General features: G+C 41.2%; 1 protein-coding gene across 3 annotated transcripts in view; it reads right to left on the bottom strand.

Moving 5' to 3' along the window:
* The window catches only part of MYO16 (myosin XVI), a 702,327-nt gene that overhangs the window by 275,410 nt on the left and 400,582 nt on the right, over window positions 1–26,335 (bottom strand). For all 3 annotated transcript variants that reach the window (XM_025364355.1, XM_025364354.1, XM_025364353.1), the window contains exon 16: window positions 21,777–21,924. In XM_025364355.1, the coding sequence (XP_025220140.1) occupies window positions 21,777–21,924 (148 nt within the window). The remainder of the gene's footprint in view (window positions 1–21,776; window positions 21,925–26,335) is intronic.

Below are 26,335 nucleotides of genomic sequence, written 5' to 3'. Positions count from 1 at the left end.
CCAATAATTTTTCAAACTGATAAACGCATCAGATGATGTGCACATCGGAAGAAGCCTTAAGCAGGATTAATTTTTAAAAACTAATATCTGGGGTTACTGTGGTAAAACTAGAAATATAAACCTACCCACCCCCGCATACACAAAGCACAAAGCAACATTTATTCACCCATTTGATCACATATTACGTGTGAATGATGGTGCCAGGACTTATGGGCATAACGTTGCTGAAGTCAGGGTCCCAAATCTTATAATTTGTGCTTTATTGGTGATAACAGGAATGTAACGAACAATATATATGATGAATTCCACAACAGAGATACACACAGAGGATGCTGACATTCAGAAGTGGGGTGGGAGGACTACCTGTGCCTACAAAGGACAGGGAAAGGCATCGGAGGGAACTACATATGACAGAAGGTCCTCAAGATGAGTTTTCAGAATGAGAATGTTTTCTGGGTGGAGCAGGAGAATCCAAGCAAAAGAAAGAGTATACTAAGGCATTCTTCTGTCCTTCATTCACAAACATGTTTGGTGAGATGCATGGAGTGCATTTTTATTGGAAGGCAGAAGGCTTCCGGGAACTGGTAGAGGATTAACTTGAATGAGAATAGACAGAGATAGAAACAAAGAATTGTTAGGCAGACAGGAATGCCTGAGAGCAATGGTTTTAGAATTTTTTCCATCATAAAAACTTTAAATATGAATCATATGAATTCTAACATATAAAACAGGTAAAACAGCGGTTCAGATGGAAGAGCAGGTGGGGAGGCGTACACATGTGTGTGACGATGTATTGACTGGGGAGTCCAGCGAGTCAGACATCCTCCTCTCACGACTGCAGTTTCTCTGGGAGTGTCTTCATTGGATTCATTTTCATTCACAGATATTTTACACTTCAGCAGTATCTTTAGAAGAACTATTTCTATTTATCTATTTAATCTCCACTGTTACAGCTCATATGTGATATTTTCATTTTTGCATATGTCTACTTTATAACTCAAACTTTACTAAAATACAGTATTAGAACAAATGCTTTCCCATTGGTTTATTTATATTTGATTTTTCCAGGTGGATAAGCATATTATTTACAAATAGTGGTATTTATAATCTTAACTTTCTTGGTAATTTTTATTCATTTCATTTATTTTCTTATGTTGATTAAAACTTAACGATCAATGCTAAAAAGACACTGAGTTTATTTCACAACCAAAGGTGATATCTCCTTGGGAACTTAGCATAATTTTTTTTTGTGTGTGAAAGACTCCTTTTACTTTTAATTTAAAATAAGATTTGGGAAGTGACATTTGTCATCCTTTTGGTACCTTTTGAAATGGTGATTGACTTTTCTTTTTTAACTTATTGATGTAATATATACTAAGACTTAAATTTCCAATGATTGATCATTGAGTATTTAATGGACTGCTAGATTATATTTGCTGTTTTATTTATGCCTCTATCTTTGCAAGTCAAATAACCATCTATTATCGATATATCTCTTCATTTCACGGTGTCATAGATAGGCTTTTTAATTAAAAAATTTTTTAATTAAAAAATTGCTAATGAGAACAATTTAAAAATACAGAGAACTATAGAGACAGCCAACGTCATTCTACAATAGTGTGAAAATAGCAACACTGAGCTATATTTACTTCAGTTTTACTTTTTACAAATAAACTTCACAGATAAACTTAACAATCCATCTATACACTCTTATCCCCTGATTTGGTGAAATAAGAATGATCAATTTTACAATATGCTTTCAGTCTATTCAAATTGTTTTCACATTATATGTGTACATACCTATGAAATAAATAAGATTATGGGCACTGAAAATTATGAAAATGTTATTTACAGTGCAAGCATCATTCAGCAAATTGCTTTTTGTTAACCTGACCTTAGGTTTATAAATCTATTCTTATTAATGCATACAGTTTAGGTGCATTTATTTGAAATATTTTAAAGTGTCACAATTATAATCAGATTAATTTATTCATTTCCCTAGTTATGATCGTTTACTTTCTTTTCCTTTTACTTGCATGTTCAGGAGACGTGTCAGTGAAGAGCTATGTACATTTTTTTTAATGCATGTGTGGGTTTCTCTATGCCAGGATTTCTCAAACACGGTGCAGCTGCCATGTGAGGTTGTATAGCTCTTTGCAGTGGGGTCCTCCCATGGAAGGCCGGACCTTGTGCTTCACCCACTAGATTCTGGAATTTGACTCCACCCACTAGGTTCTGGAATCCCCTCTCCTGAGCTGTGACAGCCAAAAATATCCCCAGACATTGCCAGGTGTGCTCCATGGAGTAAGATCAACCATCATATGTACGATGGTGTGTTATGCACATTTCCAACTTTACCAAATATTGCACACTGTTCTTCCAATTAGTTGTACTAATTTAAATCCTCATTAGGAGTGTGTGTGTCTATTTTCATATTACCTGATTTTTGTTATTATTGAAAATATTTTCTTTGTGAAGTGGTCCTCATTATTCTTTCAATTTCTAAATCCTTCATTATTTGTGGGAATACGCATCTTTCCAGATATGTTTTGGAACTTCAGGTTTTCACTTGTGCATACGCTGCTTTCTAGAAAAGGAACCAAGGATTTCTTCATTCTTTAATTTTTGTAACGGTTTAAACAATTTTGTATTCTTTGAAGATTTAGAAGTTCATGTTTAGGAACTTCTTGAGTTTGGCTCCTTCAGGATGGAAACAGTCTTGGTTTTTTCTACGTTATTCATGCAATTTGATTTTTTAAAAATTTCTTTTACAGTTAATTTTAATCTGCAGAAAGCATTTTTATTTATTTAGTATCAATGTATATGTGGCTATACCTTTTGTTTTCATTACCAATTATCAACATTTAGTTTTCTAGTGACTTTGTTTACTTTTGCTTCTGTATTTGTGTCTGAAATATAGTTTGATATGAAAAGTACAGATTTTGGTATGAAGCAATCATTGGCTTACCTGCCATATCTTTGCTCATTATTTTACTTTTAGGCATTTTAAGCTCAAAATAAAATATAGCTTTAGGCCCATTCCCTTTCTATGAATTTTTATTTTATAGTATTGTGTGTGGTCCTTGACATAAATTGTAAATGTACACATGAGTTCACACAGACTTCTTTTACCTAACAAATGACTCCATTCTTTACTCTTTCAGTCATTTGTATATTTACTTCTTTATGTGTATCAGAAGTTAGTCTTTTCTTATACATTACATCCACTGGACATGACTTATTCAAATGCAAGAATTCCATGTTGCTCCTCAGAGATAAAACACATGGCATCATGAATATTAATTACCATTATATATAATTATATATCCTATGCCATAACATACAATATTCTATATAACATTGCTGTAGATCCCTAGCTAATAGACTACATCATGTAATATAATGACACAGTGCTGTAATCATAATGCCAGTAGCTGAATGGACGCCTGCATTTACGGGACACGTGATGGGGCGTCTGGCACTTGCCTTGTTGACCTTTCTGTGCCTCTGTCCTCGGTACACACTCTCTCACCTCCAGGCTGGTCCCATCCTCTCTGTCCATCTCTCCCTGTGGTCCAGCTTCCTCTCTTTCCCAGAAGCTGCTCCCATCCCTCTCTCCTTGTTTATAAAGGAGAGAAGCCCCAGAAGGCAAGCATATCGGCGTCTGTCGGAAGATGTGACTGTGAAACGCAGCGCAGAGCAGAAGATAGGCTGGATATGGAAGGGTAGAAGGTTCTAGAAACCTTACCCTAGTGTTTCAGGCAGAGCCACTGCTGGGCAATTCCTCGCCCCTTTACTGAACTGTGTCTGGTGGAAATCAGTGTGGTGGCAAGAGATGGTGCAGTCTAGAGCACATGCTCAGGCTCCAGGCCAGGTGCGTGTGTTGGCCCAGCGACTTCCGGCACTCCAGAGTGCAGATCTCTCTGCCTTGCATTTATTTCCTTATCTGTGGAGAGGGCAGGAAATGCCTGCCTCGTGGAACTGTCATGACGGCTCAGGTTAGTTGAATTCCTGTACAGGGCTCCACACCTCCAGGGCATGGGCAGGGACAGGGCCATGTCTGTCCGTCCGCTTGGCATTTTCACACACTGCAGAGCATGTGGCGTGTCTCCTGCCTCGTCTCAGAGAAACCTTTGTGAAATTTCAAAAATCGTGTAAAATATAAATATACTTCCATGTCAGAAAGCCTTATTTGAAAATCAATCCAGTAATCTTGGGGTGTCTTTGGTTTTCTGGGAAGCTCTAGAAGGGTGGCTCCAACTGCACCTAGTCTGCAGCAGGGGTCCTCAGCAGGACATGCAAGAATCATGGGCGGTGAGCCCCAGTGCCCAGCTCATGCCCCAGGCCCATTATACCAGAGGCGTCAGGAAGTGGAAGGCATCAGAGGTGTGACACTCACCAAAGGATGTTGAAAAATCACTCATTTAGAAAGATCCTTGCTGTTGGGTGGAGGAAGGCAAATAGGAGAAAAGATTCCAAATGCTGAAAATGCAACTATAATGCATTATTTACTACCACCTTACTTGGGAAAATCCCTGGTATTTGGGACTGGCACACTCATTTTCTCTAAGTGTGTTTTTTCCTGTGCTATATCTTCATCTGGGACAGCCTCTCTCTCTCTCTGTCTCTCTCTTCAGCTGTTGATAGATGCCTTCTCCTCCATTCACTTGGGAGTCATGCTATCCAAGACGTGGCTCTTGACTGTGTACCTTGTTGTCATGCTACACTCTGAGATCTGCACCGTGCCAGGGGCCTTTCCCATACTAGGACTCTAGAAATTCATTTTAGTATTATAACACTTGACAGTGCCTGTAGCCTAAACAGAACGAAGTGCAATCTGAAAATTATTTCTGTGGTATGTTTATTTTTTAAGTATGTTTAACACCATCTATTCAAAAGGAGCATTGATTGTGAATTGGATCAACTTCATCAGTGTTTTCACTGTTGGTGATTTATTCTTCCAGTAAGGAAAGAGTCTTTCTTGAATTACCCACCACCCCTGGTGAACACCAATGGCACACTGCTCTTACTTCTCTCCAAAAACTGCTTGAGAAAACATCACTCCTATTTCTCCTTTTTCATGTTAGCCTGATGGTCTCTAGATGACAGGTTCCACTCACGCCCTCCTGTTCCTGGTGACCTTTTCATGCAGCCCTCGGCAGAGTCCTGTGTGTTCGTCTCTCTCTGGCTGGCTCCTGACCCCTGCTTTTCACTTCTCCTGCACCTGAGCACGATGCCTCCTTGAGTGCACCTGAGATTCTTCAGTTATATGTTGCAGACATTTCTCACATTGCAATTTAATGCCTATATGCTCTGACTTAGACTTTGAACAATTTGAATTTGAGCAACTTTAGAGCAGGGACCATCTCTTATTTTTTCATCTTCAGAAAGGCGCATTGTACTTCAAATACAATAGATAATAGCTACTATTTCAATCAGAGAGAGAAAGCGTGAAGACCGCGACTCTGCGCAACAGACTCCTTGGTGCTGGTTGCCTCCGCAGCCTCTTGGATGGCTGGTCTTCTAGACACCTCCCTTTCTCTGGTCAGTACACATGTTGAAACACGTCAGTGTATTTCATTCTGGGAAGGCCTCTGTCAACACAGGATGTCTGAGGAGAAATCTGAAAATTAAGGATGTTTCCAAATGGAAGTCTGGAGGATGAGCCACGGAGCGGTTGGCTCTGAGTCTTTGTGGGGTCAGAACAAGGTGGCTGCAGTGGCATCCTGATGACAGTGGCAAGACTGGATGGGAGGCTCCAAGGGCCCAGGGGACGAGGATGAATTCTGTTCTATTGTCCAAGGCAAACACTGGAAGCCTTTAATGGGGGCAGGAAGGGGTCAGTGAGAGGATCAAACTTCTGTGTTAGAAAGCGCACTCTGAACCACTCAGTGGGGCGTGACTTTTCATGGAGGCCGGTCAGTGCCAGGGAGTCCAACAGGAAGGAATGAAGAATTTCAGGTGGGAGATGCTGGGAGGGGAGTCCTGTACTGCAGCAGAGAGACGGAGAGACATAGACAGGTTTGTTACATGTTCAGGAGGCAGAGCCAGAAGGACTTGCCAATGAGCTGGTGTGAGAGGAAGGAGGAGAGTCAAGAATAACATTCCAGATTTTAGCGTGAGTGGAGACGCCATTTACTGGGACAGGGAAGACTTGGTGGGGGAACCAGGTTCCTTAGGTGAGAAAGTCAAAATGTTCAACCCGAAGCTATTAAAGATTCACAGTAAAAAAATTATACCACTATTTAATTACTTACATTTATAAATCGTATGATATGTACTTCTCTCTGGCCCCATCATCAATAATTTAAGACCATCTATACTACCTCTACCAATGAGGAAGTAAAAGGGGAGGTTCAGAGAGAGACTGCAATGTGCTCAGTAGCACAGGCACAGGTGTGGCGGAGCTCCGTTCAACTCTAGTTCATCTCTGTCACACTCTCCCCAATGGCCCCATTGTCACTCCTGAAAGCAAACACACCACAATGACTTGTTTTAAAAGATAAGTTAAACATCTTAAAGGATGCCCACAGAGAGACACCGGGACTAGCGAGAGAGTGCCATCCTTTCAGAATCAAGGACACCCAAGTCACCCCACCTTCAACTTCCCTCGGCTCTGGGTGCCTCTGGATGATGCTCAGCTAAATCCAAAAAATGACCGTGTGTACTTAATTCTGAACAACACAGTTGCAGGAAAACACATGGGCCCATGAACTCCCACCTTCTATTCCCAGAAAGACAAGTACAACCCGTTCCTATGTTGAAAATCAGTTTGTTTTAGACACCAAAATATATTTAAGAAGAGATGACACATTCAGAGCAACAAAATTCGGAAATCATGTATTTGCTGCCATGAATTACCGTGAAAAGGTTAAACTGAATATGTCAGGGTGTGGCCAACAGATGTAAGCTGAACAAAACCCTCTAGCCTGCACTGATAGCAGAAGATGTGACATCAGGAGTGAGTCGCCATGCCATGCTGTGTTGCTGGGAAGACCCCCGTGGGTGTGCAGAGGCAACTCCCACTGTCTTCCTTTGTATAACAAGGAAGTGCCCTAGCTAGCTATACAGAGACTAAATAATGGGAAAAAAAAATGCAGCACTTATAAATCAGTAAGTGGGGAACGTCTGGGAATATGGTTCTACTGAATCTGAATCTAAACGATTCCATTCGTACTCAGGAATCATGTATTCAATTACCTGACTTGAATAATGAGAATTTCTTCCTATTGAAGTTCAAGCATCATCGACCATTCCGACAACAGGGGGTGAGGGTGGCTCTCTGGGGCACTTTATTAAGGATGATTGCTCAGCAGGTTGCACTTGCAAAGGGGAAGATACTCTGCCAATTCGGGAGGTGGGAAGCACAGTTAACGACTTTCCCATGACTCAGAAAAGCAGGAGCTCAGCGCTGAGCTGTTTTGGAAGCTTCGTTTAGATTGGAGTCACAGGAAGAATAGTGTCACACAATGACATCCACACGGCTACATCACATCACTATTTCCATGGCTACAATATCTCATGACACTTTGCACATATTCTGTTGTGTCCAGCCAGGCAAATTGATGGGGCCAAGTATCCTACCCAAATGAATTTTTAATGTATACAAACATAGAGATTACTGGGCATATTTTAATGTATCTTTGGACTTTACGGCCCTAAACTGATGGTGGAAGATGGCAGAAACCCTTTTCTGTCTCTAAGATTTTGTGAGGAAGATTCATGGCCCAAAGAGTTCAATAGTAAAAAGATACCAATGTCAAAATGGAAAAAGTGAACAACATGAAATGTAACGGCCTATATAACAATGCCAATATGTCAGTTCCAAAATCAAAGCATGCAAATGCTGGCTGGGAAAAAATGCTGGTCTCAGAATAATTCATGTAAAATACAAAATCTATGCATGCTTGTTGATAAGGTTTACTATGAAGTCATGGTATGGCAGAATTACACAGACAAGCCAAAGACAGAAAAGCCAAAAGTGCTCAGCCTGAATTCTGAGAATCCTGAATCTACAAGAAAAAGGAGACACTAAGAAGCAGAGGGTGAAGAGAGGTCTGCAGGCTGAGGGCTCCTGACTTGAAGCATCCCGGCCGCATTGGGGCAGTGAAAGCAGGAAGGCGAGGGCCCCAGACCGAGGTGGGTGGCGAGGTGCTGGCCAGCGGGTCGGCCACACCAGCCTGAGCAGGGGTTCCCTCTCCTTTCTCCTTCCTCACTGTCCAGGCAGCATCCACCATGTGGGACACCCCACTGCCCTTACCAGTCTGCCTGGACAGAGCCCTCCACTGCTCCAAACAGTGCTGACTTCACCTGTTCCCTTCCTCTGAAATAACTCTCCTAGTGTTAGTGACTGCTAGCAAAAGCAGTGACTGAGTTATACTGCCTTCAGCTTATTACAAGTTGCTGTAACTGCTCCCTTCTCTCCCATGTCCGAATTTCCCATTCCTATCTGTTTCCAACCATGTTCTGAGGTCATCCAGCATCTTGCGAGACTGACGCCTTGGACCAGGGGCACAAGACGGATACACACACAGCCCCCATGTCTTCAGGGGCTCAGGCCTCTCCTTCCCTCCTTCCCTGTGACTGGCCCTTACTCTAGGTGCTCCTGTCCTTTTGTGGATCATTGCAAATACAGCTACAAAATCTTTTTTTTTTTTTTTTTTTACAAATCAGGGTTTGAAAGGCAATTTTTTTTTTTTTTTTTTTGAGATGGAGTCTCGCTCTGTTGCCCAGGCTGGAGTGCAGTGGTGCGATCTCGGCTCACTGCAAGCTCCACCTCCTGGGTTCACGCCATTCTCCTGCCTCAGCCTCCCCAGTAGCTGGGACTACAGGCACCCGCCACCATGCCTGGCTAATTTTTTGTATTTTTTTTTAGTAGAGACGGGGTTTCACCATGTTAGCCAAGAAGGTCTCGATCTCCTGACCTCGTGATCCTCCCACCTCGGCCTCCCAAAGTGCTGGGATTACAGGTGTGAGCCACTGTGCCTGGCCGAAAGGCAAACTGTTAAGTGTTTAAGAGAAGACCAGACAAAACCGTGGCTCTCACGCTCCTAGCATGTGACCAGGAGGTTCATGTAACCTCTCTTTGTGTTTGCCTTTTCATGAGTAGCAAGGGGAGGAACCTGCTTCTACACTGGGTCGTGGACACTGGGAGATGACATACGTCAAGGTTTTGGTATAGTCTCCTTCCTAAACTCAGTGCTGAACAAATGCTGGTTACTATCATTTTAATTACATGACTTGAAGCATTAGATTCAAAGTGCTAATTCCTACTATGGCATAGAAGGTGATTTTGGATTCCTGTGCACACACATAAACACACATTTTGTTTTTATTATAGGATTCTACCTAAATATCCACAATATGTCATCAACTCCAAAACCACCCATAACTCATACGACGTATGTCTGATTTGAACCTGATAGAATCCACCTGAAGAGCTTGATAGATGACTAGTAGCAAATCGTGCATTCCAAATCTTATTGACTTCGCCATCTCTGATTAAATAAGCACTGGATTTTTGATGTAAAGGAAGTCTTTTTTTTTCTCCTCTAGCTGATACAGAAAATCAAAGCATTTTAAGCCACAAGAATGGAATTTTTTTGTGCCAGTGAAGATGTGAAAGAGGAAGTTTGACAGAAGTGTTCGATTGCTGCTTTTAAAGATATCTCTCAGCAGCATGGCCCTCTCTGTTCCTGTGCCATGAGGGACACACAGAAGCTGAGGCCAGGGCTGGCGTGTAACCAGGCTCTGGCTGCCCCACCCAACAGGCCTCCGAGGGCTCTGCAGTCCTCTTTCCTCCTCTTTCCTCTCCTTTTGTCCATTCTCAGCCACCCTCACTTCAAAATGCTGGGTTGATTTTCATCAAAAGACCATTAGGTTTAAATCACTTAAATTCATAATTCCTCACAGCTACATGATGAATCCAAGTCCAGACGCCAGTTGATGTCCAACAAGAGAGGGTGGACACGGCTCTGGGCAGAGCTGCACAGAGGCAGAGATGTACACTAGGAGCAAGACCAGACCCCACTTATTTTAAACTCCTAACTCCAAATCGTAACTTCTGCATAACAATTATTATTCTAGTTATTCTCACATGACTCCAATGGGAAGGAGCCTTCTACACTAATAGTGACGATACTAGTCAACCCTTCCCCTGCACTCCTTCCGTCACTCACAAGCATACTCTGAGGCTACCTCTGGCCTACAGATGAGCAAAGGGAAGCACAAAGAGGTTGCATGATTTTCCCAAATCCCCAGCCAGGGAGATGTAGATCCTGAATTAGGTAAACTCCGTGCCTTCAACTAATAAGTCTGCTGCTTTTAGCAGTTCAAGCATAGTATCAATGAATACTCATAAATTGCAAAAGACAGTCAGTCACCCTATATTGAGGATATCATCTCTCTAAATGGCAGCAGTCATGGAAGATGCGGTTTTATAGGCCTACACACCTAAAAGCTATGATTTTGCTAACAGCTATTAATGTATATCAATTGATTTTTGCAATGTCCTATATCAGTAGGACAAAGAAAAGCATTTTATCTTCAACTGTGCCACATGTATCCTATATGGCCTGCACGCTACAAAGGAAACCTCAAAGATGGGGAGTGCATATGGAACGCACTGATAAGAGAACATTTTATGTGTCATGTGTAAGAATGGTCACCAATAGTCACTGTGTCAGCAAGGGACAAGGCCAGGCTGGAGTAAATTTGGACTGGGATGTGGACCATGATCCACGCAGGTTCCTAGGAGCTCAGGCCAACTCACCCAGCAGGTCTGTCAGAAAGAGGTGGTCACTCCAGACCCAGGGGAAGGCCCGATGGACAAGGCAGCTTGGGGTTGCCTGGTACAAGTGGCGGGATGTCCTACCAGGTAGGAAGAGACTGGCAGGGAGGTTGAAAGAAAAAGAAACACTGACTACATCAGCTGAACAGTGAATACACTCGTGAGGCAGACAGGCTTGGTCCAGTGTGTGATGCTGTTTGCTACAGTCACATGGGCGGGTTTTGGAAAGAAGGAGACAGGTTCCCACACACATGTGGAACTGTGCAGGTGTCCCTCTCAAATGGCAGTGGGGTCTCCAAGCAGACATTTGAGCCACGCCCTGCAACCTTCATTGGTCTATGAGGGCCACACCTCCAGTGACCAGTGACATCACAACCATTGGCAAAGTCAAGTAAGTGTCCTCTAAAATCTGATGCTCTTTCACATCTCCAAATGGTTCATTATTTAAGATACAAAAAATAAATTTTATTTATAAGGAATAAACAATGTTAAAGAGACAGAGACAGACGGCTGGGCGCAGTGGCTTATGCCCGTAATCCCAGCACTTTGAGAGGCCAAGGTGGGCAGATCACTGGAGGTAAGGAGTTTGAGACCAGCCTGACCAACATGGTGAAACCCAGTCTCTACCAAAAACACAAAAATTAGCCCAGCTACTCGGAAGGCTGAGGCTGGAGAATCGCTTGGACCTGGGAGGCGGAGGTTGCAGTGAGCTGAGATCGCACCATTGCACTCCAGTCTGGGTGACAATAGTGAAACTCTGTCTTAAAAAAAAAAAAGAGAGAGAGAGACAGACAGAAAGAGATGACAGGGAAAGAAAGAAAAGGAAGGAAGGAAGGAAGGAAGGAAGGAAGGAAGGAAGGGAGGGAGGGAGGGAGGGAGGGAAAGAAAGAAAAAGAAAGAGAGAGAAGGAAGGAAGGAGAGGGAGAGAGAGAGAAAGGAAGGAAGGAAGGAAGGAAGCAAGGAAGGAAAAGAAGGGAGGGAGGGAGGGAAGGAAGGAAGGAAAGGAGGGAGGGAGGGAGGGAAGGGGAGGGGAGGGGAGGAAGGAAAGAAACAGAGAGAGACTGAGAAAAAAAGGAGTGGAGCTAGAGGCAGAAGTCTATTTTGGAAGCAAATTCAGAGCCTCCTTGTCCAGACACAGAAGCAGGTTTATTGATCATTTTAAGCAAACATTTGCCTTGTGGTCCTTCAAGGTAAGGTAAGTCCTTAACTTGGTGAGAAACATAATGACTTCCAAGTTTTCAGTCCTCAACAAGCTAGATTACACAGCTTACAGCCCCTTATCCTAAACTTCTGAAGACAAACATGTTCTGAAATCCAGATTTTAAAAAGTGAAGGTAGTGTTTATATCCCTGGTAGGTTTGAAGCAGTATCCCCAGTCAAATATTTTAATTTGGGGGGAACCCCATATGAATACTCACAGTCAGAGAAATATGTAAGAATTATAAACACAGTTACATCAATCAAGTTTAGATTTTGCTGCGAAATAAGTTCAGGTTGGGTCATGTTTTTATGAGCACATGAGTCATATGCGAATGTCTGGTTTTCAGAACTTTTGGGAATTTGAAATTATAAGTAAGCAATCAAGGACATAGACCAACATGCTTTAAATTCATCATTTTATTTGCTCATAACAACCCTGAGAACATCTTCTGACATTTAATTGCCTGACTGCAGAAGTGAGGCTGGAGTGTTTGACTCTCTCCCGACACAAGAGGGACTTTCTCTTTTATACCCTGAAAGTAAATACACTGCTTGCACATCTAGCACCAAGCAAACATCTTTACTCAGCAAAGAACTGGTGTCACCTCACTGATAACCAACCCCATCCCTAAAGGAAGTGCTGAGACAAGGAATGGAGAAGATGTCAAAGAACCAGTTAACTACAATTGCTTACGCCAAATTCCCTATGGCCCAGCCATCTCTGTCACCTGGCATCATTGGCGAGACTTTATTGGATGTGACAGAAAAGCAATATTTATTAAAGATTTTTGAGTTAGGAGGTTTTATAGTTAAATTGAAATTTAAAATATGTGAATCTGACCTGAGATTAAAGGGTGAGATTGAAGAGGCACAAAGGTAAGATGCTGTGCAGCAAGGGAAGGTGGGGTAGGAAGGGCCAAGCCAGGGCCATGGGACTGCATGGCAACATGCCAGCACCTGCCCTGCCTCGAGAGAAAAAGACATGATAGCCACAATGCTCGCGGCACCTCTTTTTACACACATGACTGGGAAAACAGCCTCGATCAAATAGGAAGTACAAGCGCCAGAAGCAAAACTTTCAAAAGAGCCTGAGTATCCGGAGAAAAAGTCGATTTCCAGCTGTCTTCCCCAAATCGTGACTATGTGGACATTGGTCTTAGGTTTTCATGTCAAAACAGAGAGTATAAGTTTGAGTGTAATTTTTTTTTTTTTCCCCCCAAGACCAAGTCTCACTCTTGTCCCCCAGGCTGGAGTCCAGTGGTATGATCTTGGCTCACTGCAACCCTCACCTCCCAGGTTCCCGCAATTCTCTTGCCTCAGCCTCCCGAGTAGCTGGGACTACAGGCGCCTGCCTCCACATCCGGCTAATTTTTGTATTTTTAGTAGAGATGGGGTTTCATCATGTTGGCCAGGTTGGTCTCGAACTCTGGACCTCTGGTGATCTGCCCGCCTCGGCCTCCCAAAGTGCTGCGATTACAGGCATGAGCCACAGCACCCAGCCAAGTGTAAGTTTCTAAACAACACAGCTGGCCGTCACCTCCTCAAGGACAAATAGCATTAGCAGCCAGTGGCCAGGACTGCTGGAGACAGGCCCTCCCTCTCTGCTGGGAGATGGGCCACTGGGCACCATCTCCGGCCTCCTGCCTTGCCTGACCTTGAGCAGGCTGCTACTTAACCTCTAGGACTCAGTGTCTTCATTCATCAAACAGTGACAATATCAGTAACAGTCTCATATAGTTATTAGAAGAATTAAGTGAGAATTAATTACTGAGTATGGTGTCTGACACTCAAAATTTTAGTGAAGGTAGTTTCTTGCTGAATTTTATATGCATGTGCAGTTGTATGTGCATGTTTATTTATGTATGTGTTTATTACGTGAACACACCCTCTTAATGAAGGTATATTTAATATATTTATAATTGGCTTAATGATGGTCTATTTTCATAATAAAAATCATAATGATGCTACTATCGTCAAAAATAGGAAATAGAAAGGAGAAGGGTTAAGATGCTGATTTTAGCAAATAGTTCTCTTGCTGAAGTAGAGGCAGTTAAATGTATCTGTGATGCAAATTCCTTTACTATATGGAATCATTTGAAAACAAATAATTGAGAATCGAACAGATTGAAGTTCAAACATCAACTCTGTCCCATGCTGGTTAGTTAACCAAGCAACCATAGCTCTCAGTCACTTCATCTGCAACATGGGGAAATCAATTATAATCTTCCACAGTTATCATGAGCAGACAAAGAGGAAATCTATGAGAAGTGCTCAATGACAGCTGTTATTAGCTTCAGAAGTATCACAAGGGTGACAACAAAACCAACAACAGCAGCCAAAACAATGTGTTATCATATAATACATTTAACCATTTAAAAGTAATGTAGAAGTCTGAATTTTTGAGGTATATTCAGACAATAAATATAGGACCTCTGGCCACAATTCTCTTACGCTAGCTATTTAATGACACTGTGGATTAGGCCAATCATACTGCTGTCTTAACTTCATACAATATTTTTTGAAAAAATCTATACAAATAAAAGTCATGAGGAAATACATTGCAATATTCATCTACAGGCTTCATGCAATAGACCTTCATGCACTAGATGGTCCTGTATGAGTAGCTGGAAATCAAGGTGATAAGTTTGGCCAGAGTTACCAGTGCAGAGTGCTGAATGACTGGTACCCAGACTTACTGACAATTGCACTCTGACCTTCACCTGCTGGGTTGGGAGTCTTTCAGGTAGCTGGAGTGCCACGCAGGGGAAAACACAGGGCCTCATGTTGCTCCTTGTTGATTAATGCTCAGCTCTCCCTTCCCCTTCCTTCTGTTAAATAGCTCCCATCCCTACGCAGGAGCCAAATGTACTTCTTCCTTCTGTTCTTAACTTAGGAGCCCAGGATGGGCCTAAGACCTGGGCTGAGCCACCAAGATGGCCTCTTGACAGACAGACAAGTTGCTCCTAAGTTAGGGGAGCCTGGGGCAGCACGTAGTCACATTCCCTTCTGTGTTAGAAAACACATACAAAGTAAAACTGATGTTTGTGTCTGTGCACGCATGCGTGCGTGTGCCATGTGCATGAGTGTGGCAGAGAGAGAGAAGCCACATTTGAGTTCCTGCATCTTGCGTCCCTGTGGTAAACATAACCTCTGCTCTCTTCAGCTATGCCATCATTTCAACACTCCCCCTTTTTCTTTTTCTTTTTTCTTTAAATGTGTTAGAGCTGGGAATCTAACACTACCAATCAAAAAGTTCTGATGAACAGAAACTTGAAACCAAGCATACCTTAGTTTGAAATCTACCCCTGTCATTTACCAAATATTCCAGCTAAATATCCTTGAACAAGTGATATATCTGGCTTCTGATTTATTTTATATAACATAAAGAACAGAAGGTAGGATGGAAGCCACTGACCCAATTCCTCTCATTCTCATTTCATAGTGAAATGTCCTTGCTAACTTACATAGGTAGTCTAACCACTCATATAATGGCTACACTGTCCACCCAGGGTAACAAAAGTTCTGTTAGTTCTAAAACGTTTAAGATCTTCTAGATTAAAATAAAGACCTAGCGTAGTTTATTTTTATAGTCTCAGTGACACAACGAGATAAAGACAGTGATTGCCATCTTGTGGGCAGCATTGTTGTGGAGACAATTTAGGGATAAAGTCAACAGGGCCTGGATTCAGATCTTGACTGCTGGGTGACATCTCACTATACAATACAGACACAGCCTTGCACCCTCTGCTTAGCTGTGGATGAAGATTCAGTGAGTGAACAGAGACAAACACTTCAGAGAGCGCCTGGCATGTGGGAAGTACCCCATGAACTGCGCTGATCAGGACTGTGACTGTGACTGTCACTTAGGTTATTATTAATGGAGTCTGCGAGAATCTGATGAAAGCGCCTCCTGTCTTGAACTTTTGTCTTGGGAGCACCTTCAAGCTACTTACTAAGTAAACAGCTTATTATATCACAAAATTATGAAGACTCACCTCCACATAGTACTTAAGTTTTCCCTTACCTCTTTTTAAACATTATGTGACACTCTCAGATTAGGTTCACCGTTCATAATAAGCCCTTAGCAGAAACCAAACCTTCACGGGAGCTGCTTGCCGTGACTTCCCCGTGACAGGTACAGCTCCCAGCAGGATCACAAGTTCAAGCTCGCGGTGACTCAGCTTTTCCTTTCATGGCCACATGGGTTAGAAACAGGTCACACGCTCTGAATCAAACACTGCTTGCTTTCAACTTAGCATTCAAAATCTGACCTTTACTGACAAATGTTATCCTGCAGCACCACAATCATTTCCACCATTCATCAATACAAAAGGAGATTTGGAATAACTTTTTGGATTTAGGAACCTAGCTTTTCTGGGACTAAACCCATCTAAGCTGCTGAAAGTATGCTGAAGATAAACAATGAATGACTATTTCTGGCTTTCATTAAATCTCAATTCCCCAAAACAGAAATTACATTCGTTCCCCAAATGTAATGTTTGTATGATACGCAAAGGGTAAGAAAAATTGAAATAGTCCTTGTAAAACAAACAGCTGGAGGTGAGGGGGTTAGGGGGAAGCAGTCAATATAGGAAGAACCATAAGCGAAAAAGAAACTTTTGGTGACAAGCATTTGTGTTTGTGTTTCTTCATTTTTCTATTTTTATTTTAATTTCTTGGTTTGGATTTTTGTTTTGTTTTTCTCGTCTGACTTTATGGAGAGCTCGCCATCTTGTGGAATTCCAGATCCACGCAGTCTTACTGCCACAGCTCAAAATATAGAAACCTACAGACTGTTTTTCTTGTTGTTTTAATAATCTGTGGAGGAAGATGCTTATGCAAAGTGTTATAAATACTGTTTTCATGCAGCTAAGCCTTAGGAGGTGATGTCTATATCTGTATCACTTATATTCTAAAGTTAGGCACACGTCCTATCTGCTGTTTCTAGATATCATTCCTATGTTACAAACAAGAAAGTAGTTTTACATTCATTTTAATGCTGAAATAAACCTCCATAAATTTTCATGTGATATTTTCAACATTTTTAGTTCTAAAAACAGAGTCAAAGCTAAAGAGCACTTTTGTAGCTTTAATGATAAAAGCGAATTACAGGCCGGGCACAGTGGTTCATGCCTGTGATCCCAGCCCTTTGGGAGGCTGAGGCGGGTGGATCACTTGAGGTCAGGAGTTCGAGACCAGCCTGGCCAACATGGTGAAACCCCATCTCTACTAAAAATACAAAAATTAGCCAGATGTTGTGGCATGTACCTGTAATCCAAGCTATTCAGTAGGCTGAGACAGGAGAATCGCTTGAGCCGGGGAGGCAGAGGTTGCAGTGAGTCAAGATAGCACCACTGCACTCCAGCCTGGGCGACAGAGCAAGAATCCACCTCAAAAAAAAAAAGAAATTACAGCAATGTTTTCTTCTCTCTGGAGGTCTAATCACATAAGATGATAAGTATTGAACATGCCTTTAGCTCACAGTTACATATGCATGTATATTTTATTTTGATTCATGTATCTAGTGAGTTGTTCTAAACAAAGAAGAGAGAGAATGAATCTGAAAGAAGGCAGCTTGTAATTTCTGTCGTGTTTGCTTTAGGACTTAGTGTACTTCATCCAAATTCCACTAAAAGCTGCACTGTGGAATGAGTGAGTCAGCAAAGAGATGCTGTGTTCATGTGATCACATGTAAGCTGGTGTATTCTACATAATAGGAATAGCAATATTATTTTGAAAAAATCAGACAAGTAGATGTGACAATAATCATGCCATTCTTAATAATAGTAGACATACTACATATAATATAGTGTATATAATACATATATTAACAACAGTAGATATACTATTAACAATAGTAGATATAATTATCTACTTAATAATAGTAGATATACTACATATATGTAGAATCAGGCAGCCCTCAGAATCACAGCAGATTCAGAGAGACTCCAGGGACACCTCGTGGTCAGAACAAATTTATAGACAAAACAAGGGAAGTGCCGTAAAGAAATCGGCAGGGAGGTATAGAAACAGCTGGATTGGTTACAGGTTGGTGTTCGCTTTATTTGAACAACTGAACACTCAGCAGTCTATCAGTGGTTGAAGTGTGGCCTCTGGGATTGGCCAAGACTCAGCTATTGCTACAGGCACATACGCCTAAGTTGGGTTTTCAATCTTGGCTGCCTATTAAGCTAGGTTACAGTTCATCCCCAAGGACTCAAATATAGGAGCGTGGAGTCCTCCTCCAGCCATATTTCCTTTGCTTTAACGTATGGTATTAAGCATTTTATGAATAGCAATATCATTTACCTATGAGTACCAATTTTAAGGAAGGGACTCAGAAGGATGATCAGTTTGTGAAAGGTTAGAAAGCTCGCAAATTCAGGGTTCTATTTCTAATTTTGAGCAAGCCAAACGGTTTCCAAAGATAAGGAACTTAATACTCATAATTACTAAACAAAGATTCGATACCAACCTAAATTTAAACATTAATCAGATATGAACTCCTCAAACCTAACCAACATTGTAAAAGTGAGAAGATTCCCCAATATTATAAATGTGAGAAGATCTGCATAATATAAACCACAAAAATACTGCGATACAAACTATAACTTGAAAAACAGCTTGCTTTGCCGCTCCAGTTTTCCTGTGAAATTGTCATTGTACAAATGCTCCAGCTGATGTCTCCATGGATCTGGAGGGTGGTGGGTGGTGAATGTTTTCATGGAAAATGTTGTTTTGCACACATTAGATATTTATGATACATTCTAATAAAATAACTGCTTTGTTCAAGAGAATTGAATTATTCATGATCTTCCTAAGTTCTTTCCTGTTGGAACTCCTCATAAAGTCACCCCTGACTGTTTGACTTTCTAAATAGCCTAAGCGACTCCAAACTCTTTTTTGCAAAGAGAAATGAATGTCAGAATTGAAGCTCAACACAGAAATCCTTGTTTTCTCCCACACACTCACACACTTCAAATGACTCATCCAAACCACAGATCAAGAAGTTAAATTGTTTATTTAAATTATAGATTAGATTATTCCTTTTTCTTCATCAGTGGCCATACACCTGCAGTGCCAAGCACATACCCACGTGCACACACATGCACACACACGGATGCACTCTAAGCTACGTATCTGCTTGAGGCTTTGAGTTTTTGCTCATTAGAAGGATTGGGAGCAGAGAAACCCAATACTCTTCTCTTCCTCACAGGCTATCTCTCAACCTGCAATCGCTAGAATCCAGTTAGTTGCTTCCCCCCAGGGTCAGTATGTTCCATTAGCGATGTTCAAGGTAGAAAAACACAAAGTTAATCTCAGGGGATGGGTTTTGTCCATACTGCTGTTGCAGAAAAGGGATTCACTTGAGTACAGCTTCTTCATGTCTCTGGCTTTGATTTCCTCCTTCACAATATGAAGGGATTTGATTTAAAATATTTCCAATGTCCTGGAAGCCTGGAATTTTTATATTTCTATCACTTTTGCCTGGGTTACCATACTTTAATATTAGCACTTTCTTCTAAATTTCTGTTGCATTTTGGGAACAGAAAACCCTAAAATAGTCTTTCTTTGTAAATAAAACACAATTTTGATAAGGCCTTTTACACTTCTTAACTACTTTCCACCTACACAACATGACAAACCATATCCATAGCCTTGGATGTCTTCACTGAAATTTAATGATAGTAGTTAGTAATGTGACAGTAAATTAGGCCAATTCAGCCCCTTCCCCTGAGCGCACCTGCACCATCACTCAGCCCTCACAGCAGTGGCGGGACAGAGGTTGTCTTATAATTTCTCCAAGCAGTTCTAGGTGTTCAGTCTCACACTGGCTCCATTACGCTGCAAAGTCCCTCCTCTCTCCAGCGCCCTCCTGACACTCCTGCATCTCCACCTTGCTGTCTCAAAACAGCAGGACTGGTTCTCTGGCCACTCTTCTCCTCCCCAGCACCCTGGTTCCCTCCTAGCCTTGTCACGATGTAAACAGCACAATGACACCATGTGTTGCTCAGGCCACAGTCACAGGAATCATTCTTGATCTCTTTACCTTACATCCCTCGCTCAGTGCATCCATCAATCCCGACCTTCCTACCTTCAGAGCGTCACCCATGTTTCCCCATTCCTCATCGCCTGCACCACCACTACCATCAGTGCCATCACCATCTTCCCACTACCATACCAGGAATTTAGCTCTCTGCTTCCAGCTGGGAATACCACAGGGACATCTCCACAGACGCAAGTCACCTTCAAAGTGAAAACCAATTCCCTTGCATACTCAAAACCCCCAATCACTTCCAGACAACTCTGAAGGAAATCTAAATTTCTGACCATGGCTGTTCTTTTCATGTTGTCTCTATTATCCTCCCTCTTTCCCATACAACTCTAATCTCAGCCCCTGGCCTTCATGTTGTCCCTCAAACATTGAGTATGTTCCTCAGGCCCCTTGTACACTTCCATCTCCCTTGGACACCACTTCAGATCTGTGAATGGCCTTCTCTGGTGTCTCTACCACAGGTACCACCTGGTAGGAGGCTCTTGATTAACCTATCTAAAAGCAGGACACCCACCCGCTCTTCTGTTCCCCAACCCTGATTTATTTTTCATCATATCACCTCGACTATTACCAACCAGTTTATTAATGTCTCCCTAACCAGAATATAACGGCTTCAGATGGAGAAACAGCACCACAGAGCAGAGAGAACTAGAGATACATATTTTTTTGCAGGCTTAAAGCAGCCTACGTGTGTACTCAAGAGGGGGGCTTGTTGGGGGAAGCCCCCCGCCATTTGTTCTCTCAATAATCACTTGGCCTTAACCACTGTCTTGACTACATGCAGGTAAGTGAAGCAACTCTTCTGTGTGTGTGTGTGTGGGGGGGTGTTTGTGTGTATGTTTTCTCCTATGGCATCCTTTATTTTTCTCACAAAAGTTCTCCTAAAATTGTGCAAACTCACACCATTCCTCTAGATCTAATAATAAACACCCAATAAGCCATAAATCAGGTATCAGCAGGTATCTGAAGTCAATCCACATGTCCCTCAGATTCTAGTTCCCACATCCCCTGCCACTGAATTGAGTTTAGATCAGAATCCAGTTCTCTCTTGTGCTCTTCTCCAACCAACTTCTCTTCTGAACAGGGTTCATTCCCCATATTGTTTCTTGTTCTCATCCTAATGCAAATCTGGACCAATCCCTGTGGCGGAGACGCACTAATCCAGCCAGTTAGCAGAAGTGCAAACATTGAGAAAACATTTTTCACTCACTGTCGATACGGCCCGTCACTCCCATCGTTCTCGTACGACCAAGGCATCCTAATTTTAACACAAGTGCTTTCTGTCTCCATTAAAGGAAATCAGCCCCTCAGGTTATGTGTGCTATGCATCTTAAGCCATGATAAACCTTCATCCACCAATGAATAATCATACTTACTCAAATAATATTGCCCATTATCTCAAAACAGGGGCATGAATTAGGAATGCAGAACTAATGTTATAGCCAAAATACTTAAAAGGAGTACAGGAGTTTACATATGCATAAGTTTTTTTTCTGATCTGAAAACTAGTAAAATACAAATATAAGTCTGTTCACACACATACAACCTCACCCAGACATTCAACAAACAGTTGGAACCTTGTTATGTGGATGGTTTCAACCTAACAGTATCCAACAGTTATCTTTTACTCACCGTTTTGTCTCTGAAAAGTAAGAAGATAATTTAAGACTACCAAATTACAATCACAATTTGAAGGCATAGCTTTTAGATACAAAACACTTAGTCACTCACCGGTGTGCACATAAATTATTAAGATGAAGTCCATGTTTTTCTTCAGCAGATAACCCATCCATCAACAAGGAGAAAATGAGAAAATTGCTCTGGCCAAGAGGTTGTGAAACAAGTCTGGATTTCTCCAGCAAATATGTATAAATTCTGGCTGGTTGGGAAAAGAAAAGTAATTCTGTTAAATGGCAGAGTATTCATTTCATTTCCATAAATTAACACATATTAATTAATTACAAGAGATACAAGGACTGTTGACTTTTCCCTTTCCCATCTATTTACATTTTATTTTATTGTCATTTTGCATTCGCTAGGACTTTCAATATGATGCTGAAAAGACACGGTTTAAGGGGACATCCTTCCTCTTCCCATATCCAACAAAGAACTTGGTGCACAAATATAATCTGGAACAAGATCTGCTCTTGCCTGTAACAAAGGCTTTGAAAGAAGCTTTGGAATTTTCCTCATTAATATCTCACTGTTTGAGAGTCCTGGCCATGTTGGTAGGGCGGATATTAACACACACTGTTCAAAAAGTGCTCCACTAAAGGCACTGACAAGAATTCCCCGCAACTAAATCAGAATTATATGTGGCCACACTACGAAGGCCCAGGGAGATAGATCATGGTCCCTCACTGCCAGAAACACCAGAAGAAACCCACTGCAGCAAAGGAAAATGCAATTTGAATTCACACAGATAGAGTTTAATATACAGAATGTACTTGAGGATGAGGTAGATGAGGTGTCTATAAAGTAACACAGGTCCAATGTGAACAGTGTGTAGTCATCTTCTCCTTTTACTCTGACCACATGTGTGTAGTAATAGGACTACTATCTAATGTTTATTTAGTCCTCTGTTTTCAAACCTTTACAAAATAAAATAAAAGATAACCCAATTCATAAATATAAGGTGTTGAAATTTATTTGATAGCAGTTGATTAACAAGGCCAAAAAGATGCAATATGGTAATCACAGCCTCAGTGTTGCTTTACATATGAAGATCGGCAATTCAGAAGCTAGCATTGGTCAAAATTATGACTGTATGTTTGGCATGCTGCAAATTTCATTGTTTCTGGAGCATTAAAAAATTAATATAGGTTTATTTTTATCATTATGAATAATCAGATTATGTATTTTAATTTAATTTTAATTTATTTATTTATTTACTTTTTGATTCATAGTCTCACTCTATTGCCCAGTCTGGAGTGCAGTGGCATGATCGTGGCTCACTGTAACCTCTGCCTCTCTGGTTCAAGTGATTCTCCTGCCTCAGCCTCCTGAGTAGGTGGGACCACAGGCGTGTGTCACCACACCAGCTAATTTTTGTATTTTTAGTAGAGATGGAGTTTTGCCATATTGGCCAGGCTAGTCTTGAACTCCTGACCTCAAATGATCTGCCCACCTCAGCCTCCCAAAGTGCCAGGATTACAGGGGTGAGCCACCAAGCCAGACCTGTATTTCAATTTTAAATGCAAATGTGAATTATTAGTTTTCCTCTTTGAAGTAAGAATCCAATATCAATATTATTTGGGTGAGGGGTGTTAAAGAATGGCAGTTCTTAGAAAGGCAAATGGTTATAATTATCTCATACATTTGAACTTTTAAAAAACCTCATGTAATGAATTTGCTAAGCATTATTCTAAAGTCCAGCCACTAAAAGCAAAAATGTGGTGTCTCCCAATTTAATTGTATACAGAAAATCTGTTCTAACAACTAGAACCACTATTTACAGTGCCTTCCAATGCATTTAGTAAGTGGTCAATTTAGCTAATCAGAATGATTATCAGAGTTTTTTAAATTTCAAAATTAATATCCCTTAGTAAGATAAGTTGTCTAAAGAGACAAGTTTGGGAAAAGTCACCAGAAGTGCATAAAGAAAAGGTCTTTCAAAATATCCCTTTCATCGGTGACAGTAAAGCCCCAAGGTGATGGTAAAATTAGAATGGGGGTGGTATCAAGTCCTGAATTAGCAACAAACCTCAATGGATGAACATGTGTGCTTGAATGTGTGTGCACAGGTCTCAATGAGAATCAATTAGGTGGCAATTTCAAGTTAAGTTTTAAATACTTTTTTTCTTTTTTTCTTCCTTAAATTCTTCGCTGGAAACATTTTCTATTTAATATTAATAATATTCATCTTGAATTAATTTACTACTCAAGAGGATATTCTTTAAAAACCTAAAAACATTTTAAATAAAATTATCTTCCTTTTGTTCCTAACCTTCAGGCATGAAATACCAGATGAGAAGGGAGAATGAAACAGTCATCTTGCTACCATTTTTGGAGAAATGGTTGGCTAACCCCCACCTATCCCAGCCAATATGCAAACTCTGCTTGAAGCAGTATTCAAAACTAATCAAATTCCACATCATGGAGTCACTTTGATATCTTTCATCTAAATTCAAAAACAGTGTAATTATTAATCAACCTGGTTAGCTCATCTCCAGCAGTGAATAAAATTGCTGTGGATTAGCAGAATTCTGATCAGCAGGGTTTCAAAATATGTATACATCTTGAGTGAGCTTTTAGATGGAAGCAAACACAAGACAGCCCAAAATTCAAATTGCCATGAAACTCTAATATTCCTTCAAATGGAGAAATGCAGACTTTTTGTTGTGTCTGAAATTAAATGGTAAAAATGGAAGGAGTATGATGGGCTTCTAAGTTAAACAGGTTTCAGGACACATTCATGTAAGTGTTCATACATAGAAAGAAACATTCTACTAACAGTTCTTGACTTCTCAAGACTTCTATGTTTTAAAAGCTCTTTTATGTACGAAATACTTTTGACTAGAAACATACTTGTAATTCTCTACAAGTGTCCACATATTCATATATGTATTCTAAAAGTTCTGGTGCTGAAAAAACATATGTTTGCAGATTATATGTAACATAAAATGCAATAAAGTATTTCATAGGGCTATACAGCTTTTGCTCATTATGAAAAAAGGTGGGGAAAATAAATTTCCCTTTCTTTCAAGAAAGAAAAATTCCTGCCTTTGCTCTTCCCATTGACTTCCAGAAACTTCCAACACCCAATCTCACCCTGTCGCAGCCATCTAGTTATGGGTACATGACCACTTAGGGCCTGATCCCAGAAAGTACTGTCATGCCTTCAATTAGCAACCACCAAAAACATATTATCAATTAATTAGGATAGCCAAATATTTTCCCTTTCACACCTATGCATTTCTTTCCATCTCATTATTCATGGTCAGGGTGGTCATCACTCTGGTGGTGTAACCTAAGTGAAAGTGCTTCCCAAAGGAGTCAAATGGACGGATCCTACTCTGGAGTCTGACGCTGCCAATCCCCGCATCCCTCTGGGCTTCGTTTTTCCTATCTGTAATAGGAAGAAGAAAAGACGCGAAGGTTCCAAGATTCCTCTGGACTCCAAGAGGAAGGTGCTACCACTTAAAGCACCTACTGTGTACCACACACTATTCTAGCGTCCTTCTAACATTGCCTCATTTAAAATTCTGTTGCAGGCCTTTTCACATTGAAGCCCAACTGTCTTGTCTCCTAAGCCCAGGCTGTTTGCAATAAAGGATGCTGCTCTTCACATAAGATCAACTAAAGCACTTTGAAACTTTTAAAAGAATGTCCTGCTAAGTATGTAATTCTAAGACTAATTGATGATGGTAACAAAGATGACTATTCATCTGGTATTATGCCTCTACTTTATTTAACATCAGGATTTGGAAGAAACACAAAGCAAAGGCCTTAATATATTTTCCATTTCATTTGCAGTAACTTTAACGTTTAAATTTCTTAAATAGAACACATAGCCTGGCTATATTTACTGGAAGATATTTTCTAACATTAGTAAATTTCAATTTCAACTTAAATACACTTGGATATTTTCAGGGCACAAACATCAAAATCCAAGGATTCTTGACATTCCTCAGGGGGACTCTGGACCTCCCTCCCTTTTGAGTTCCTCCCACTTACTTCTGGGAAAGGGATAATCTAAGATTTGAAATAAAAGTGAAAGAAAAAGAAAACAGTGAGTGATTTAAAGAGCAATGTTAACATATTGAATATTCATGGAAACTCTACGAGTTTGGGGTGATAGTTATCCCCTTTGGACAGAAGAAGTAAATGAGGTATGGAAGATCCAGTGAGCTGCCCAAGGCCGGCGGGCACAAAGTAAACGAGCCAGGACTCAACCCCAGGCCTTGTGGCTCGTAAAGACTACAGAGGGGGCCGGGCGCGGTGGCTCAAGCCTGTAATCCCAGCACTTTGGGAGGCCGAGACGGGTGGATCACGAGGTCAGGAGATCGAGATCATCCTGGCTAAAACGGTGAAACCCCGTCTCTACTAAAAAAAAATACAAAAAACTAGCTGGGCAAGGTGGCGGGTGCCTGTAGTCCCAGCTACTCGGGAGACTGAGGCAGGAGAATGGCGTGAACCCGGGAGGCGGAGCTTGCAGTGAGCTGAGATCCGGCCACTGCACTCCAGCCTGGGCGACAGAGCGAGACTCTGTCTCAAAAAAAAAAAAAAAAAAAAAAAAAAAAGACTACAGAGGGAACTCAGAGCTTAGAATCAAGCTTAGAATCAAGCTT

This window comes from Theropithecus gelada, chromosome 17 (assembly GCF_003255815.1).
Source record: "Theropithecus gelada isolate Dixy chromosome 17, Tgel_1.0, whole genome shotgun sequence".
Classification (NCBI taxonomy): domain Eukaryota; kingdom Metazoa; phylum Chordata; class Mammalia; order Primates; family Cercopithecidae; genus Theropithecus; species Theropithecus gelada.
The sequence above is the reverse complement of the archived record's forward strand: the minus strand, read 5'-3'. Positions and strand labels throughout refer to the sequence as shown.